Source organism: Bos indicus, chromosome 22 (assembly GCF_029378745.1).
Source record: "Bos indicus isolate NIAB-ARS_2022 breed Sahiwal x Tharparkar chromosome 22, NIAB-ARS_B.indTharparkar_mat_pri_1.0, whole genome shotgun sequence".
NCBI classification, from domain to species: Eukaryota; Metazoa; Chordata; class Mammalia; order Artiodactyla; family Bovidae; genus Bos; species Bos indicus.
The window spans coordinates 7,310,309-7,329,482 of record NC_091781.1 but is presented as its reverse complement, the minus strand read 5'-3'; the positions used below and the strand labels follow the sequence as shown (position 1 = coordinate 7,329,482).

General features: G+C 41.7%; 1 protein-coding gene across 1 annotated transcript in view; it reads left to right on the top strand.

Annotated features, from left to right (window-relative positions):
• The window catches only part of GLB1 (galactosidase beta 1), a 104,064-nt gene that overhangs the window by 42,513 nt on the left and 42,377 nt on the right, over positions 1-19,174 (top strand). The window contains exons 7-10 of the mRNA XM_019984740.2: positions 1,593-1,651; positions 3,366-3,487; positions 3,617-3,657; positions 5,800-5,912. Of these exons, the coding sequence (XP_019840299.2) occupies positions 1,593-1,651; positions 3,366-3,487; positions 3,617-3,657; positions 5,800-5,912 (335 nt within the window). The remainder of the gene's footprint in view (positions 1-1,592; positions 1,652-3,365; positions 3,488-3,616; positions 3,658-5,799; positions 5,913-19,174) is intronic.

The window sequence follows — 19,174 nt, the reverse complement described above, 5'->3', positions numbered from 1 at the left end:
TCCAACACCATAGTTCGAAACCATCAATTCTTTGGTGCTCAGATTTCTTTATGGTCCAACTCTCACATCCATCCATGACTACTGGAAAAACCATAACTTTGACTAGACAGACCTTTGGCAGCAAAGTAACATCTCTGCTTTTTAATATGCTGTCTAGGTTGGTCAACTTTTCTTCCAAGGATCAAGCATCTTTTCATTTCATGGTGGCAGTCACTATGTGCAGTGATTTTGGAGCCCAAAAAATAAAGTCAGCCACTGTTTCCACTGTTTCCCCATCTATTTGCCATGAAGTGATAGGACCAGATGCTGTGATCTTAGTTTTTTGAATGTTGAGTTTTAAACCAGCTTTTTCACTCTCCTCTTTCACTTTCATCAAGAGGCTCTTTAGTTCTTCACTTTCTGCCATAAGGGTGGTGTCATCTGCATATCTGAGGTTATTGATATTTCTCCTGGCAATCTTGATTCCAGCTTGTGTTTCTTCCAGTCCAGCGTTTCTCATGATGTACTCTGCATATAAGTTAAATAAGCAGGGTGACAATATACAGCCTTGACGTACTCCTTTCCCAATTTGGAACCAGCCTGTTGTTCCATGTCTGGTTCTAATTTGGGCACTGTGATGCATATGGTGCTGTGGAGGCTACCAGGAAGTATGTTCAAAGCAGGGTCGTTGTGTAGGGAGCAGCTCGGTCAACCAGATACCTGAGTGAAGAGAGCTGCACACCAGCCATGTGTCTAGGCTCTGGGGCCACAGAGGAAGCACAAGGCCTGTGTCATGATCTCCCAGAGGAATGCAGTCAGGAGAGGCCCAGACACTGTTCACAAAGGAAACATCATTCTGTGGTCCCCACAGTCTATCAAATGTATGGTCTGAGTCCCCACCTGAAGCAGTCCTCACCTGAGGCTGGCTTGGAGGTGTGCAGGCCCATGGGGATATGAGGGAGGGCAGGAAGCCTGAGGCTCAAGTCCTGCAAAGGAATCTTTTTTTTTTTTCATTTTATTAATTTATTTTCAACTGTTCTGGGTCTTCGTTGCTGCACATGGGCTTTCTCTGGTTGCAGCGAGCAGGGGCCCCTGTTCGTTGTGGTACTGGGGCTTCTCATTGAGGTGGCTTCTCTTGTTGTGGGCTCTAGGTGCATGGGCTTCAGGAGTGGCAGAACATGGGCTCAGTAGGTGTGGCACAGGGACTTAGTTGCTCTGCCTCACGTGGGATCTGCCCAGACCTGGGATCGAACCCATGTTCCCTGTATTAGCAGGTGGATGCTTATCCAGTGTGCCACCAGGGAAAGTCCTCTTTTTTAAGAAATGAATTTATTATATACTTGGCTGCACCAGGTCTTAGCTGCAGCACTCAGGATCTTTCGTTGTGGAGCACAGATTCTCTGTGGTGTGCATGGGCTCAGCTGCTCTTCTGCACGTGGGATCTTAGTTCCCCAACAAGGGGTCAAACCCATGTCCCCTGCATCGGCAGGTGGAAGTCCCTGCAAGGCCGATTCTTAACTACTGGACCCACTTCCTCTGGGAAGTCTCCAAAGGAATCTTTTTTCTTGAACTTGTCACTCCCACGGCTGACCTCTCTCCTCTTTCTCGTTCAGGTACCAACCTCACCGCTGCTTTCATGCTCCAGAGGAAATTTGAACCCACAGGACCCCTGGTAAGAGTCAGGGGTGAGGCATGGGGAGACCACTTGGTTGTACAGACTTCTTTTCTGCTCTTGGGGGAGAGTGATGAGGTGCTGTGAAGGGTGGGAGTGGATTCTTGGTTTCTGGGTCTGGGGTCAGAACTGATGGGGCTGTAGAGACCACCTTCTGAACGCATGGGCAACAGCTGAAGCAGTACTACTGCTCAAGACTAAGGCTCTGCACTGGACGGGGGACTAAGCCCATGTGCTGCAACTAGAGAAGCCTGCTCGCCGCAGTGAAGACCCAGTGCAGCCAAATCATTAAAGAAAGAAAGAAAAAGAAATACAATTGATTTTTTTTTAATGCAAAAAAAAAAAGCAGAGCTTAATGAGGCGGGATGTTCACCATGGTCCCCATTCTGCCCCCTCCAGAATAGATCCTAGTTCTCCTACCAGGGATCAAACCCACATCCCCTGGATTGCAAGGCGGATTCTTAACCATTGGGCCACCAGGGAAGTCCCAGGCTCTGCACCCTGGCATAGCTTTAGGACCTTTAGTCCTCGTGGCAGCTCTCATAAGTGGTGTTATGAGAGCTCGTTCTTTTCAGTGAGACTCAGACTATGTCACTTGCCCACGCCTGTATAGCTGGTGAGTGGCAGGGCCAGGATCTGAGCTCAGGTCTGTGTTTCTTGAGAGCTCTTTGTGACAGAGCTGCTCTGCCTTCAATCTACTTAGAAATCACATAGGAGTCTTGTGAAAATGCAGACACTGATTTACTGGGTCTGGGGAAGGGGCACTGAGTTTCTGACAAGCAGCCAGGAGATGTGGGGATGTAGGGTTGCTGACCGCTCTGGGAGTTGCAGGGCTCTGTGGTATCTCCGTAGACGGCTGGGAGGCAGAGACGGCAATGAGGTCCTGGCAGGGGTGCTCAGCCCATCAGTGAATGTGTCCCTCTCTCCGCTTCCCTTCCCCCCGCAGTTGTTGTTGTTACTTGGCCCCACGTAAGGGGTGTCTTCCCCGCAGCAGGTCAGGCTGCCCTGCCTGTGCACCCACCTTTGTACAAAGCAGCCTTTTCTGAACCTGGCCTCTGCTTCCTGAGTCATGCAGAACCCATGTTCACAGACACTGAGTGGAGCTGTTTCCTGCAGCCTGAGACAAGAAGTCCCCAGAACACACCCAGATTTCTCTTTTCTTCTGTAGACAAGGGCGTGGCAGGGTCATGCCCAACAGAAACACCAAGCGCTAGAATATTTGGACAATATTTCTACAACACATTAAGTCAGTCTGAGATCTAAAGAATGTCTGTATGTCACTTTGCTGTACAGCAGAGATTGGCACAACATTGTAAATCAACTATTCTTCAATTAAAATAAGTCAACCTGAGATCTGAAAACCTGGATTCACACAAAGGGTGAATTTGGTGCTAATGATTTCATAAACATATTTTGTCATCTGACTCTTTTGCCCAACAAACTTTCCTCCTGTATTCAAACTGGGGATTGGTTAATAAGATTTTGATGCAGGTACAGCTTTTCAGGAACACCTGCTTTGTCCACACCTGAGACCTGAGCTTAGGCAATGCTATTATGAAATGTCCTCATTGGTCCCCCAGTTCCCAGCAAAGCAGTGAATGTCAGCTGCCCCCTCTTCCTGTTCTTCAGTGGATAACCTAGGGCAGTAGTTACTGGGAAGCCCAGCGTGTGAAGGTTTAAGTCTGTCCTAAGCTCCATATCCCTTTCTTTTTAGGTCAATTCTGAATTCTACACCGGATGGTTAGATCACTGGGGCCAGCGTCATTCCACAGTCAGCTCCAAAGCAGTGGCTTTCACCCTTCATGATATGCTTGCTCTCGGGGCAAATGTAAACATGTGAGTGTTAATTTTTGGAGGGAAGGGAGTCCTCTGTAGCTGTGGGCTCATGGTGAAGCTGTGGGCTCATGGTGAAGCTGTGGGCTCATGATGAGCTGTGGGCTCATCTGTTCTCTTGTTTCCTTGTAGGTACATGTTTATAGGTGGCACCAATTTTGCCTATTGGAATGGTAAGAGCGATTTAACATTTGTTTGTAGAATCTAATGGTAGAATGTTTCTGGTGCTTGATTTTGTCCATACCATGGCCATTGGTGATTCTTCTGTCTTGGTTTGTCTTCTCCTAAATTTTCTAATATGTAAGATTGCCTATATAATATTAAAAAATCACTTTCATCGTTTATTTATTAGGAAGAGAGAAATGTTGAATTTACTTTTCTATTGAGAATAATTTTTTAAAATTGAGTATGCAGGTGTCATGAAATAATCAGTGTTATATGAATGAGTAGCATTAGGCTGCTTCTGAATTACCCTTCTATACTTGTTTTAGATGTTCAAAAGTTACTTTCTACAATTTACTTCAACATTTCAATTTAATTTACAAATGTGTAAGAATCATAGAAGTGGAATTTTTTTCCCTATGTAAATTTGAATTTTTCTAGGTTTTCTTTATTTTCTTAATTTTACTGAAGTATGGTTGCTTTACAGTGTATTTCAGGTATACAGCAAAGTGATTCAGATATATAGATAGATAGATATAGATACAGATATATATATTTCTTTTTCAGACTCTTTTCCCTAATATGTTACTATAAGATATCGAGTCTCTGGCTATACAGTAGGTCAAAAAATCATTTTTCTTTTATTTGGTCACACTTTATGGCATGTGAGATCTTAGTTCCTTGACCAGGGATCAAACATATATCCTGTGCATTGGAAGCATGGAGTCTTAACCACTGGACTGCCAGAGAATTCCTACAAAATCATTTTTCTTTAAAAAAACGTTAAGGGCTGTAGGTTGTGCATTTAGAAACTATTGTTTAAAATCAAGCTAACTGGGCAAGTCGTAGTCTCTGGCTATAACTTACTTGTTCATATATTCTGGTCTTTTTTCTCTTTCTTTTTTAAAAAACATTTTGTTGAGGCATAATTCACATACCCTAAAGCTGATGATTTTTAAAATATATGATCTAGTGGTGTTTAGTTTAGCACAAACTTGTGCAGCCATTACCACCATCTAATTCCAAAACATTTTCATTACCCCCCCAAAGAAACCTCATACCCAAGAAATGCCCCACTGCCCTTCTCCCAGCTCTTGGCCACCACTCTTTGTCTGTTCTGGACACTTAGTACAAGTAGAACCACACAATATATGGTCTTTTGTGTCTAATTTCTTTCATTCAGCATAATCTTCTCAAGGTTCATCCATATTATAGTGGGTGTCAGCACTTCATTCTTTCTTATAGAGAAATAATACTCTATTATGCAGATATACTACATTCAGTTTCTCCATTCATCAGTGATGGACATGTGAGTTGTCTCACCTCTTTTGGCCATTATGAATAATGTTGCTATGCACATTGACGTGTAAGTATTTGTTTGAGTCTCTGTTTCAGTTCTTCTGACTGCACACCTAGGATTGGAATTGCTGGTTCACATGGTAACTAACTCTATTTTTAGAGTTAGAGGAACTGCCACAGTTTTTTTCCAAAGCAAATACACCATTCCTATATTTCCTATATGGTCTTTTTTTTTTTTTTTGGCCACACTACTTGGCATGTGGGATCTTAGTTCCCTGACCAGGGATTGAACCCTCGCCCCCTGCAGTGGAAGCAGAGTCTTAACCACTGGACCATCAGGAAGTCCCTCCATGGTCTTTTTTCGGGGTAGGAAAAATCATGATAAAATTCTCTGAGTTTACTTGGTCTGATAACCCCTTAGTGCTTTGCTGCTGATCCTGGGCCCAGAAACCTGTGTGTCTACCATGGACCTTTTTTTTAGCCACAGAGGAGGTCATAAACAAGATCACAGCTGCAAGGTTAACATTCGGACGTGTGAGTCGTGCCATAGGCCTGGCCACTGCTGGCTGTGAGATGTCTGGGGGCTTTGTTGGGAGCTTCAGATGCCCTGCGGATCCAGTGCAGGGATATCTGCTGGGGTTGCTGAGAGAGTAAATGGGGAAAGTCCTTTGTAGACACCAAGGTGCTTAGTGAGGGCCACCTGCAGGAAGAAACTTGCATCTGGAGGGCCACCTCTGTGTCACTTAACAGTTGGCTGTAATGTGCTTCTTTATTCACCACCTCCACAAATCCATGAGAACTTCTCACAGGAGAAGGCCTTCTGTAGTAACTAGCGGCATGGTTTTGTCTTCCAGGAGCCAACATACCCTACCAACCACAGCCCACCAGCTACGACTATGATGCCCCCCTGAGCGAGGCCGGGGACCTCACTGAGAAGTATTTTGCTCTGCGGGATATTATTCAGAAGGTGAGTGCTTTGTACATGCTCCAGGGGCTGGTCTTGGACCAAGCCTGCCTGGGACTCAGGATGCTCTGTAGACATCTTCCTGCAGCCTTTGTGTGTAAAAGGATGGATGAACGGAGGCATCAGCTAGACTTGACCTCAAGTCCTGGCCCCACCCAGTTAAGAGGGAGCCTGTCAGCAAGTCAGGCCACAGCACGCGGTTGTGTTGTAAAGATTAAAGAGAACATAGGTAAAGCCTCAGGAATAGCCCTTGCACATACGCTGTCCAGTAAGTGTTAGCCATTACTATTATTTATACTAAAGGTATAAATGTGTGTCCACATAAATAGCTGAAGTGTGCGGGAGAGAAAATCTATGGGTATCGTGAACACAGGGCAAGTGTGAGCTGTCAGCAGAGCTTCATTTTTCTGCTTTGGAGCAAGTGATTGCTATTTCCTCCTGGCCTGACACCTGAACATTTAGTCCTGCTAGCGTTGTGACCTTTTGAAGCATCTAACGCACCCAGGTGGGGTTTCCTGTCTCTGTGTGGCTTTTAAAAAAAAACCCACAGTTTTTCTGCTCAGTCACCTGCGTTTTGAAGTTAAAAAACAAAGGTTTTCTGCCTATAAATGGTATAAACTTTTTTTTTGTTTTCAACATAGTCTCAATTTATGCCTAAGTGTTAACGTTAATATTATGAAATACTTTAAGCCTATTAAAAAGTCGAGTCAATACCTAACTACTCAGGGTTTGTTCATTTCATCTGCATTTTCAGATGTGTGGTTAGAATGTTGCTCGTGTAATTTTTATTGTGGGTTTAATCTCTAGAATTTAGAGTGATGACTCCCAAGTTCTGTCTTGTACATTTGTTCTCCATTTCAAAGCTCTCTGTTCCTATCTTATTGTTTCCTTCCTTTATTTGAAGCTTAGCTTTTTAAACCAGACTTTGTTCTTTTGTAATATAAATACTCAAGTCTGTACCTTTCCTTCAAGTACTGCTATGGCTCCATCTCGTAAGTCTTGATATATAATATATTTATTATTATTTGCTTTTAAACATGCTTATTTTGACTTCTCTTTGGCCCTTCAAATGTTCAGAAGTGAGGTTTTAAAATATTAAACACAAGTATTTTTCTAGTCTGATGGTTTCTCACATAGCTGCATTCTGGTTAGAGAATGTTTTGAGTATAATACCAATCCCTTGAAATTTATTGAACCTCCTCATACAGCCTGGCTTATACCAATATGAACAAATACTTCATATATTCTTGAAAAGACTGCATGTTTTATAACTGTTGGCTATAATCTGTATACATGTTCATTTGATTAAGCTCATTAATGGTGCTATTGATATCTTTTATGTCCTTCCTAATTTTTGTTAATTTATTCTATTAGTTATTGAGAGAGTTGTGTTTATATATTTCTCCTTGTAGTTCTGTCAGTTTTTGAGGCCATATTATTAGAATGCAAATTGAGAATTAAATCTTTTTGTATCATATGGAAACTATCTCTGATAATGATTTTTGCCTTAGAATCTGTTATGTCTGATACTAATATACTTACCTGCCTTCTTTTATCTGGTGTATCTTTTACCTGGTGTATCTTTGTACCTGTGAAAGATATCCTTCTATATCCTTTCTTAAAAATCATCCCCAAAACCTCTGTCCCAAAACAGAAACAAACTCACAGACATAGAGAACAGACTTGTGGCTGCCAAGGGAGAGAGGGACGGATTGGGAGCGTGGGGTTAGCAGAGAGAAACTGTTGTACATAGCGTGGATAAACAGCAAGGTCTTCCTTTCTTACTGTAGAGCACAGGGAACGAGATTTAATATCTTTGTAACAAACCATAATGAAAAATAATGTATGAGTGTATAACTGACTTGGTTGTGCAGCAGAAGTTAACACAACACTGTAAATCAACTTTACTTCAATAACAATAAAATAAAAACATACATCCTTTGTAAACAGGATATAGCTGGATTTTTAAAAAAATCTCGTTTGGACATTTTGTCTTTTAACTGGTGCACCTGCTCATCATCATTCATTATAATTCTTGATACACATCGATTCATTTCAGCCATCTTGTAATTATGTACTTGCCTACCGTTTCTGTTTCGTCTTCCTTTCTTACTTTCTTTTGAACTGTTTATTTTTGTTTTCTTATATCACCGCCCCCTCCACACCCTAATTTGGATGTTATCGTCTGTATTTTCGTTTCTTTAGGGGTTACCTGATGAAGTGTGAAGTATGCGCACCCCACCCTCCCCAGAGAAGCACAGCTCTTTAATGTAGAGCTCAGTGAATTTATAAAACACAGACTCCTGGAACCAACACACAGCCCCTCAGAAGCTTCCCTCGTGTTCCTTCTAATTACTGACTTTCCCCTGACCTTGATCACCACAAGTTAGCTGTGCTTGTTTTTTGACTTTATATAGATGGGTTCATACAATATGCACTCCTTTATATCTGGCTTTCAAAAAACTTTAACATTCAGTTTGAATTTATAATAATTTAAAATTAATCTATATCTTTACTTCCTTCCTATAACCAGAACTTTATCTCACGTTAACTTCAATTACATCCCTCCTGACTTACATGCTCTGGATGGTGTGTATTTTAGTAGTGGGCTAGTTGTGGATGTGAATCTTCAAGAGAGATTTGTTTTCTCCCCAGTTTATCGCTATGCAACAAATTACCCACAAACTTAGTGGCTTAAAACAACAGATGTTAGGAGTTCCCTGGTTACCTGCTGGTTAGGATTCTGGGCTTCCAGTGTCATGGCCCAGGTTCAGTCCCTAGTTGGTGAATCCCACAAGCTTCGTGGCATGGCCAAATATATATATGATCTCACAGTTTCTGACAGTGAAGAATATAGGGTGGCTTAGCTGTATGTTCTAGCTCATGAATTCTCCTGAGGCTGCAGTGAAAGCTGTTGGCCAAGCAGCAGACTCTAAAGACTTGCGTGGGGCTAAAGGATCCATTTCTCTCTTTCTTTTTTTTTAAATTGAAGTATAGTTGATTTACAATATTATGTTAGTTTCCCGTGTACAACAAAGTGTACAGTTATACATACATACACATATTCTTTTCCATTATGGTTTATTACAGGATACTGAACATAGTTCCCGGTGCTATTTATCTATTATATATATATCAGTTCAGTTCAGTTCAGTCACTCAGTCGTGTCCGACTCTTTGCGACCCCATGAATCACAGCACGCCAGGCCTCCCTGTCCATCACCAACTCCTGGACTCCTGACTCACGTCCATCAAGTCAGTGATGCCATCCAGCTATCTCATCCTCTGTCATCCCCTTCTCCTCCTGCCCCCAATCCCTCCCAGCATCAGAGTCTTTTCCAATGAGTCAGCTCTTCGCATGAGGTGACCAAAGTACTGGAGTTGCAGCTTCAGCATCATTCCCTTCAAAGAAATCCCAGAGCTGATCTCCTTCAGAATGGACTGGTTGTATCTCCTCGCAGTCCAAGGGACTCTCAAGAGTCTTCTCCAACACCACAGTTCAAAAGCATCAATTCTTCGGTGCTCAGCCTTCTTCACAGTCCAACTCTCACAGCCATACATGACCACAGGAAAAACCATAGCCTTGACTAGACGGACCTTAGTTGGCAAAGTAATGTCTCTGCTTTTGAATATGCTGTCTAGGTTGGTCATAACTTAGTAGTGTGTATATGTAATCCCAAACTCCTAATTTATCCCTCCCCTGCCTTTTTTCCCCTTTGGTAACCATAAATTTGTTTTCTTTTAACTTGTGTTATTTACTTTGGGCTGCCCTGGGCCTTCTTCGCTGCGTGAGGCTTTCTCCGGCTGTGGCGAGCGGGGACTGCCCTCCGCTGTGGTGCGCAGGCTTCTCACTGTGGTGGCTTCGCTCCTCGTGGAGCACAGGCTTCAGCAGTTGTGACTCTTGGCTCTAGAGAGTGGGCTCAGTGGTTGTGGCACCTGAGCTTAGTTGCTCCAAGGCATGTGGGGTCTTCCTGGACCAGGTATCCAACCCATGTCCTCTGCATTGGCCAGCAGATTCCTAACTGCTAGACCACCAGGGAAGTCCCCGTAAGTTTGTTTTCTATGTCAGTGAGTCTGTTTCTGTTTTGTAAATTAGTTCATTTGTACCAATTTTTAGATCTCACATATAAGTGATATTATATGGCATTTCTCTTTCTCTTTCCATTTCGTGTAGAATGATAATCTGTAGGTCCATCCTACAAAATGGCATAATTTTATGCTTCCTTATGGCTTAGTAATAGTCCATTGTATATCCGTACCACATCTTCTTTATCCATTCATCTGTCAGTGGGCATTTAGGTTGCTTCCATGTCTTGGCTACTGTGAACAGAGCTGCTACAAACACTGGGGTGCCTGTGTCTTTTTGAATTACAGATATGTTCTTAGGAGTGGGATTGCAGGATCATATAGCAGCTCTATCTTTAGTTTTTTGAGGAACCTCCATGGAGACATAGTGGCTGCAACTACTTACATTGCCAGCAGCTCCGCTTTGAAAGGTCCCTCTCACACGGCTAAGGGCAGGTCACTAAAGTTCCTTGCCATGTAGGACTCTCCATGAGGTGGCTCACGATGTGCCTTCCCCCACAGTGAAAGGTCTGTGGGAGAGCGGGCACCTCCAGATGAGAGTTGCGGTCTTTTTAAAAAAATTTTTTTAATTTATTAAAAAAAATGGTATCTTATTTCTCAACCAGGGATTGAACCCATGCCCTCTGCAGTGGAAGCATGGAGTCTTAACCAGTGGACTCCCAGGGAATCACTGAATCACTGAACTCCCAGGGAATCACTGAATCACTGAACTCCCAAAGTTGCAGTCTTTGAATTACCTAAACAAAGAATGACATTCCATCCCTTTTCCACATTCTTTCCTCCAGAAGCCAGTTACTAAGTCTGGGCCATCTTCACGGGGCCTAAGTTCCACTTATTGAGGGGAAGAGGATCAGAGAATTTGTGGGCATATTATTAAAACCGTCGCATCCCCCTACAGTCAGGGCCAGACTTGTCGCAGTCAACACTCATTGTAACCACAGGTAACTTTTGGTTATGCTGCTAGTCCAACAGGTTCATTTATTTCCTTTAAGGGTCTTTTTATTTATAGAGGTTGTTTTTTCCCTTTTTGACCTAATTTTGTTTAATTATATAAAATTACCAAATATCAGTATCTTTAAATGTTTCCTCTATGACTGTTAAGATTTTCAAGAAAGATGTCTTCTGATTTTCTGCCTGGAGTAAGCTGCTGGCTGCCAGCATTCTGCACCCTGGCGCAGGGCTGGGGTGGCGGTAGTTACTTTTTACTTTGTACATGATCACAGACTCCCCTTTTAAAATGCTCCACATGTCCATAACTCTACAGGTTAACCAGGAACCCAAAGACCATGTTTTCTCCTCCCCAGAAAATAAATCTCTAGTCCCAGGTGGGAGAGGGCACTGCATACAAAGAGCAGTGTTTCTCAAATACCAGCACATCAGAACCACCTAGTAACTTGATGGAAATTCTAATTCCACCGAATCAGAAGCTCTGTGGGTAGAGCCAGCAATCCAGGATTTTACAGTCAGAGGAGACGCTGACATGCACTAGAGTTTAAGAACCCTTAGCTTGGAGAAGAAGAAATCTGTGGATCAGGCTCCTTATTTAATTAAGCACCTGTGCCTCCCAGGTTCGGACGTACCTGGTGCTGCCAGTTTCGAGCCTTTTAGTAATTCTTCAGAACCAAATTGAATTGGTTCTTAGTTTCCTCCCGTTCTCTTTGCCTTTCTTACTACTGATTCGCCATTCATTTGTCCGTTTTCCAGCTTCCAAAATTTTCTTGCTGTTGTCTCCTGTCCTGTCCTTCAGTTCTGTGTATTTATGTCTTAAACAAAAATCTGTTCACTGAGATTTTACTGGTATTTTGGGCAAGAATGACATCAGGTGTTCTGTTTAGTGAGCCTTCTTAACCTAAATGATCTCATTCTCTGTAATGAGATCATCACATGCTATTGTACATGTAGCATGCACTCAGCTACATGCTATTATACTGTTTAGATCTACTGCCATTTACTTAAACCATTTCTAATTGATGGGCATTTAGATTATTTTGAACTTTTATTTTACTTATTGAAAAATTTTTAAATTAATGTGGCTTCACCGGGTCTTGGTTGCAGCATGTGGAATCTTTAGTTATGGCATGTGGGATCTAGTTCCCCGACTAAGGGTCGAACCTGGGCACCCCCTGCAGTGGAAGCCCAGAGTCTTAGCCACTGGAAAGTCCTAGTCTTCCATCTATAGTCTTTCAGAATTTCCCCAACTGTTATAAACTTTCATATTATTCTATCAACTTCAAAACAAAAACTCAAGATACTTGTTGATGTTTTAATTAGTTTTGTATTAAATTTATACATCAAATTAGGGGTGATATTTACTGTATTGAGACTTAGCCAAGAAAATGGTTTTCTGTCTATTCAAGTCTTCTCTGATGTCCTTATTTTAAAGTTTTCTTAAAAAAAATAGTCCCTGTCCATTTCTGAATATGTTTATTCTCAAGTATTCTGTGTTCCTAATTCTAATGTTACTATAAATGGAGTCTTTTATTTCTTCATGAGAAATATTATGATATATATTTGTCTTCAAAATATAACATCTTGAAATTTTTTTAATATATAACGTTGCAGACACTCATGTACCCAATACCTAGATATAACACAGGTTATTATGAAATCTTTGCTTCTAATTGTTTAAGAAAATAATACAATGCAGATAAATCTGGCTCTATCTCCTGTTTCTTGCCCTCCCCCCTCAGATGGAGGAAGAGGGAATGGTATTTATCCTTACATACATTTTGTGATTTTACCACAAATGCATGCATCCACATATACTATATTTAATTTATTTCGTCTCCTTAAATTGAACATGAATATTCCATTGTACTTTCCTTTTTAAATTATTGACTGATTTCCAGGATTTTATTAATGTTATAGTGCCTGTGGACTTATTTCTGTTGCTTCATCTCACAAACCATTTCAGATTTATTTATTTATTTTTTAGCAGATTTCTTTAGATATAAATCACATACTGTGGACTTCACCCATTTAAAGTACACAATTCGATGGATTCTGTACATTAATTTTTTAAATTGTGATAAAATATATATAACATTAAATTTGGCATTTTAATCACTTTTAAGGGGTTAAAAGTTCAGTGGCATAAATTTCATTCATAACGTGGTGTAACCATGGCCATTATCTAGTCACGAAATCTTTTCATTCGCCCAGACAGAAACGCTGTTATGCAATAACTCCCCATTACAGCCCCCTTTCAGCCACTGGGAAGCTCTGGTCTACTTTCTGCCGCTGTGAATTTGCATATTCTAGATGTTTCACAGAAGTGGAACCATACAGTATTTTCCTTTTGTGACTGACTTATTTCATTTAGCATGTTTTCAAGATTCTGCAATGTTATAGCATGTGTCAGAATTTAGTTTCTTCTTTATGGTGAATAATACTTTATGGTATATATACAGTCAATGCTCCATATCTGTGGGTTCCACATCTGCAGACTCAACCAACCACAGATTAAGGGGAAAAAAAAAACAAAAACAGAAAGTTCCATAAAGCAAAACTTGAGGTGGTTGCATAGCACCAACTTTTTATATGACATTTACATTGTATTTACAACTATTTACATAGCATTTACACTGTGCCGCCGCTGCTGCTGCTGCTAAGTCGCTTCAGTCGTGTCTGACTCTGTGCGACCCCATAGACGGCAGCCCACCAGGCTTCCCTGTCCCTGGGATTCTTCAGGCAAGAACACTGGAGTGGGGTGCCATTGTCTTCTCCACTGCATGAAAGTGAAAAGTGAAAGTGAAGTCGCTCAGTCGTGTCCGACTCTAGCAACCCCATGGACTGCAGCCTACCAGGCTCCTCCGTCCATGGGATTTTCCAGGCAAAAGTACTGGAGTGGGGTGTCATTGCCTTCTCCTATTTACACTATATTAGGTATTATAAGTAACCTAGAGATGATTTAAAGTATATGGGAGGGCTGACCTGGTGGCTCAGTGGTGAAGAATCCACTTGCCAAAGCAGGAGACACAGGTATGATCCCCGGTTTGGGAAGATCCCTCATACCTTGGAGCAACTGAGCTCGTGTGCCACAGCCATTGAGCCTGTGCTCCAGAGCCTAGGAGTGGCAACTATTGAGCCTACTTACCACAACTGCTGAAGCCCACATGCCCTCGAGCCTGTGCTCTGCAACAAGAGAAGCCACTGCAGTGAGAAGCCTGTGTACTGCAGTGAACAGTAGCCCCCACTCACAACTAGAGAAAAGTACGCACAGCATAGCCAAAAATTTTTTTAATTATTAGAAAAAGTATATGGGAGAATGTGCACAGGACATATGCAGATATACTCAAATTTCTTGAACATCCTGGAATTTTGGCATCTGCAGGAGTCCTGGTCGCAGTACCCTGCAGATACGAAGGGAAAACTTGTGTACCAGTTTATCTGTTCATTTCATTCATCTCTTGATGGACACTTTGAATTGTGTGACACTCTTTTGGCTATTTTGAATAACACTGTATTAAACATCAGGGCACAAATATCTGTTCAAGTCCTGCTTTCCATTCTTTTGGCTACATACCTTGCAGTGGTATTGCTGGAAAGGCTTATTTTTAGAATACTTTTCTTTCTGAAATAATGAACTTTTCTATGCCTAACAAGAAAAAAAAATGCAAATCAAACTTAAAAACAGATATTTACATGTGCTTTTTTGCACGAAACGTCGTCTTATCTTTGGCCTCATCACAACCTCATGCTCTTATTCTCCTATACGTTTAGTTGCTGCTTTCTGCCTCTTCCCCACTCCTGCAGCCCCTCACATTTTCTTGACCTTCCCTGGCCTTGTGATTGCTGGCTGTTAGAGTCACTGTCGCCCTGCATAGCTCTCTCTGCTGCTGTTCAGGGTCCATGCCCCATACACCAGCCTGGGCCATTCTGCTGTCACAGTCTGGCCCTGGAAACAGGCAGGAGGATTGTGAGCATCAGTGTCGACTGGCTGGAACAGGGATTTGTACTTTCAGCCTCAACTGGACCTTTAACTGTCTGCACTTCTCTGTCTCCACCCTCATCTCTTCTCCCCATCCAGTGTGAACCGTCACCGCCACACTTTTCCCGTAATGTACAGGTGATGCTGTCTTCTCTTTCATCAAGGACATTAATGCTGCTGAAAAAGCCAGGTGACATAGATATACATTTCAGAGTGGGTATCGGATGAGGCATGAAAAGCGTATGTATATTTAAATGAGCAAAAACAAATCATTAAAATTTATGGGTACCAGAGAATAAGAGGGGATGAATAAATTGGGAGATTGGGATTAAGGTATACACACTGCTATATATAAATAGACAACTAATAAGAACCTGCTGTATAGCACAGGGAACTCTACTCAAAACTCAGCAATGGGAAAAGAATCTAAAAAAAAAAAAGAGTGGATATATGTGTATGCATAACTGATCCCAGTTCATAGATCACAGCCTATGAGTCATGCCATGCAGGGCCACCCAAGACAGACAGGTCATAGTGAAGAGCTTTGATAAAACATGGTCCACTGGAGGAGGAAATGGCAACCCGCTCCGGGGGTCTCACCTGGAGAACCCCATGAACAGTATGAAAAGGCAAAAAGACATAACACTGGAAAACGAGTCCCTTGGGTCAGGAGGTGTCCAATATGCTACCGGGGAAGAGCAGAGGGCAATTACCAATAGCTCCAGAAAGAATGAAGCGGCTGGGTCAAAGCGAAAACAATGCTCAGGTGTGGATGTATCTGGTGGTAAAACTAAAATCCGATGCTGTAAAGAACAGTATTGCATAGGAACCTGGAATTTGGGTTCATGAGTCAAGGTAAAGCGGACATGGTCAAGCAGGAGATGGCAAGATTGAGCATCGAAATCTTAGGAATCGGTGAACTAAAATGAACGGGAACGGGCCAGTTTAATTCAGACGACCATTAGGTCTACTACTGTGGGCAAGAATCCCTTAGAAGAAATGAAGTAGTCCTCACAGTCAACAAGAGTCCAAAACGCAGTACCTGGATGCAGCCTCAAAAACGACCCAATGATCTCAGTTCATTTCCAAAGCAAACCATTCGACCTCACTGTGATCCAAGTCTAAGCCCCAACCACTGATGCCAAAGAAGCTGAAGTTGACAGGTTCTATGAAGACGTACAACACCTTCTAGAACTAACACTAAAAAAAGATGTCCTTCTCATCATAGGGGATTGGAATGCAAAAGTAGAAAGTCAAAAGATACTTGGAATAACAGGCAAGTTTGGTATTGGAGTACAAAATGAAGCAGGGCAAGGGAAAGAGAACATGCTGGTCATATCAAATAACCTTTTCCAACAACCCAAGAGATGACTCTACACATGGACATCATCACATGGTCAATACTGAAATCAGACCGATTATGTTATTTGTAGCCAAAGATGGAGAAGCTCAGTACAGTCAGCAAAAACAAGATGTGGAGCTGACTGTGGCTCAGATCATAAACTCCTTATTGCAAAATTCGGGCTTAAATTGAAGAAAGTAGGGAAAACCATTAGGCCACTCAGATTCGACCTAAATAAAATCTCTCATGATTATACAGTGGATGTGACAAATAGATTCAAAGGATTAGATCTGATAGAGTACCCAAAGAACTATGGATGGAGGTTCATAACACTGTACAGGAGGCAGTGACCAAAACCATCCCAAAGAAAAAGAATGCAAGAAGGCAAAGTGGTTGTCTGAGGAGGCTTTACAAATAGCTGAGGAAAGAAGAGCAAGGAAAGGCAAAGGAGAAAGGGAAAGATACACCCAACTGAATGCAGAGTTCCAGAGAAGAGCAAGGAGGGACAAGAAGGCCTTCTTAAATGAACAATGCAAAGAAACAGAGAAACAACAGAATGGGAAAGACTAGAGACATCTTCAAGCAAATTAGAGATATCAAGAGAACATTTCATGTAAGGATGGGTACAATAAAGGACAAAAATGATAAGGACCTAACAGAAGCAGAAGAAATTAAGAAGAGGTGGTAAGAATACACAGAAGAATACATAAAAAAGATCTTAATGACTTGGATAACCACTATATTGTGGTTACTCTCTTAGAGCCAGATATCCTGGAATGTGAGTTTGGGTGAACCTTAGGAAGCATTATTACAAACAAAGCTAGTGGAAGTGATGGAATTCCAGCTGAGGTATTTCAAATCCTAAAAGATGATGCTGTTAAAGTGCTGCATTCAATATGTCAGCAAATTTGGAAAACTCAGCAGTGGCCACAGGACTGGAAAAGGTCAGTTTTCATTCCAGTCCCAAAGAAGGGCAATGCCTTAGAATGTTAAAGCTACCACACAATTGCTAGCAAGGTGATGCTCAAAATCCTTCAAGCTCAGCTTCAGCAGCTCATGAACCAAGAACTCCCAGATGTACGAGCAAAGAGACAGAGGAACCAGAAATCAAATTGTCAACATTCATTGGATCATGGAGATTGCAAGGGAGTTCCAGAAAAACTCTACTTCTGTTTCACTGACTACACCAAAGACTTTGACTATGTAGATCACACCAAACTATGGAAAATTCTTAGAGACGGGAATACCAGACCACCTTACCTGTCTCCTGAGAAACCTGTATGCAGGTGTCAAGAAGCAACAGTTAGAACCAGACATGGAGCAACTGACTAGTTCAAAGTTGGGAAAGGAGTATGTCAAGGCTGTATATTGTCACTCTGCTTATTTAACGTATATGCAGAGTACATCATGTGAAATGCTGGGCTGGATGAATCACAAGCTGGAATCAAGATTGCCAGGAGAAATACCAAAACCTCAGATATGCAGATGGTATCAGTCTAATGACAGAAAGTAAAGAGGAACTAAAGAGCCTCTTGATGAGAATAAGAGGAGAGTGAAAAAGCTGGCTTGAAACTCAGCATTCAAAAAACTAAGATCATGGCATCTGGTTCCATCACTTCATGGTAAATAGAAGTTGAAAAAATGGAAGCAAGACAGATTTTATTTTCTTAAGCTACAAAATCACTGTGGATGGTGACTGCAGCCATGAAATTAAAAGACACTTGCTCCTTGGAAGGAAATCTGTGACTAACATAGACAGCATATTAAAAAGCAGAGACATCACTTTGCTGACAAAGATCTGTATAATCAAAGCTATGGTTTTTCTAGTAGTCACGCACGGATACGAGAGTTTAACCATAAAGAAAGCCGAGCGCCAAAGAAGTGATGCTTTCAAATTGTGGTGCTGGAGAAGACTCTTGAGAGTCCCTTGGACAGCAAGCAGATCAAACCAGTCAATCCTAAAAGAAGTCAACTCTGGATACTTATTGGTAGGACTGATGCTAAAGCTGAAGATGTAATACTTTGGCCACCTGATGTGAAGAGCTGACTCACTGGAGAAGACTCTAATGCTGGGAAAGATTTAAGGCAAAAGGAGAAGAAAGCAGCAGAGAATGAGATGGTTAGATAGCATCACCAACTCAATGGACATAATTTGAGCAAACTCTGGGAAATAGTGAAGAACAGAGGAGCCTGGTGTGCTGCAGTCCATGGGGTCACAAAGAGTCAGACACAACTTAGTGGCTGAACAACAACAGCATTACTGATTCACTTTACTGTATACCAGAAACTAACACAACACTGTAAGTCAATTATACTCCAATGAAAACATTTTAATCATTGCAAGTTAAAATGTTTTAAAGATTAAAATAATTGGAAACATCACAAAACCTAAAAACATATTTTGATTTATCCACTGCTTGAAGCACCTCTGCCATCCTTCTTTCCTTAACTTCTTTTGGCTTCATGCTGTTTTATTGTCTCTTCAAATGACAGCAGTGTTTGTAATCTTCTCTAGTGAGATTGGCTCTTGAGTGTGGTTGATAGAAATTTGTTTTTCAGTATTGACAGTTTAGCAAAGAAAAGCTTCACATTTTGTTACCGATGGTGTTGTATGACTATTTAGTATTGTCATGCAAATTGGGAAGATGTCTTTCAAGTTCTTGCAAGCATGAGCGATAATATTTTGAAGAAATGTAGACAGGTTCCGGCTGCATAACATTTCAAACCCTGTTTCCCTTCCACAACCCACATATTTCTGGGGCTGGATGCCTTAGAGCACAGTCATGTTGCAGGTCAGCATAATCTGTTAGCAATAGTTTGCCTACTCATGGGAGTGATAGTGCAGCTGGTAAATATATTTTCCACCCAAATTAAATAAATCCCCACCTCAACTCTCCTTTGGTTGAAT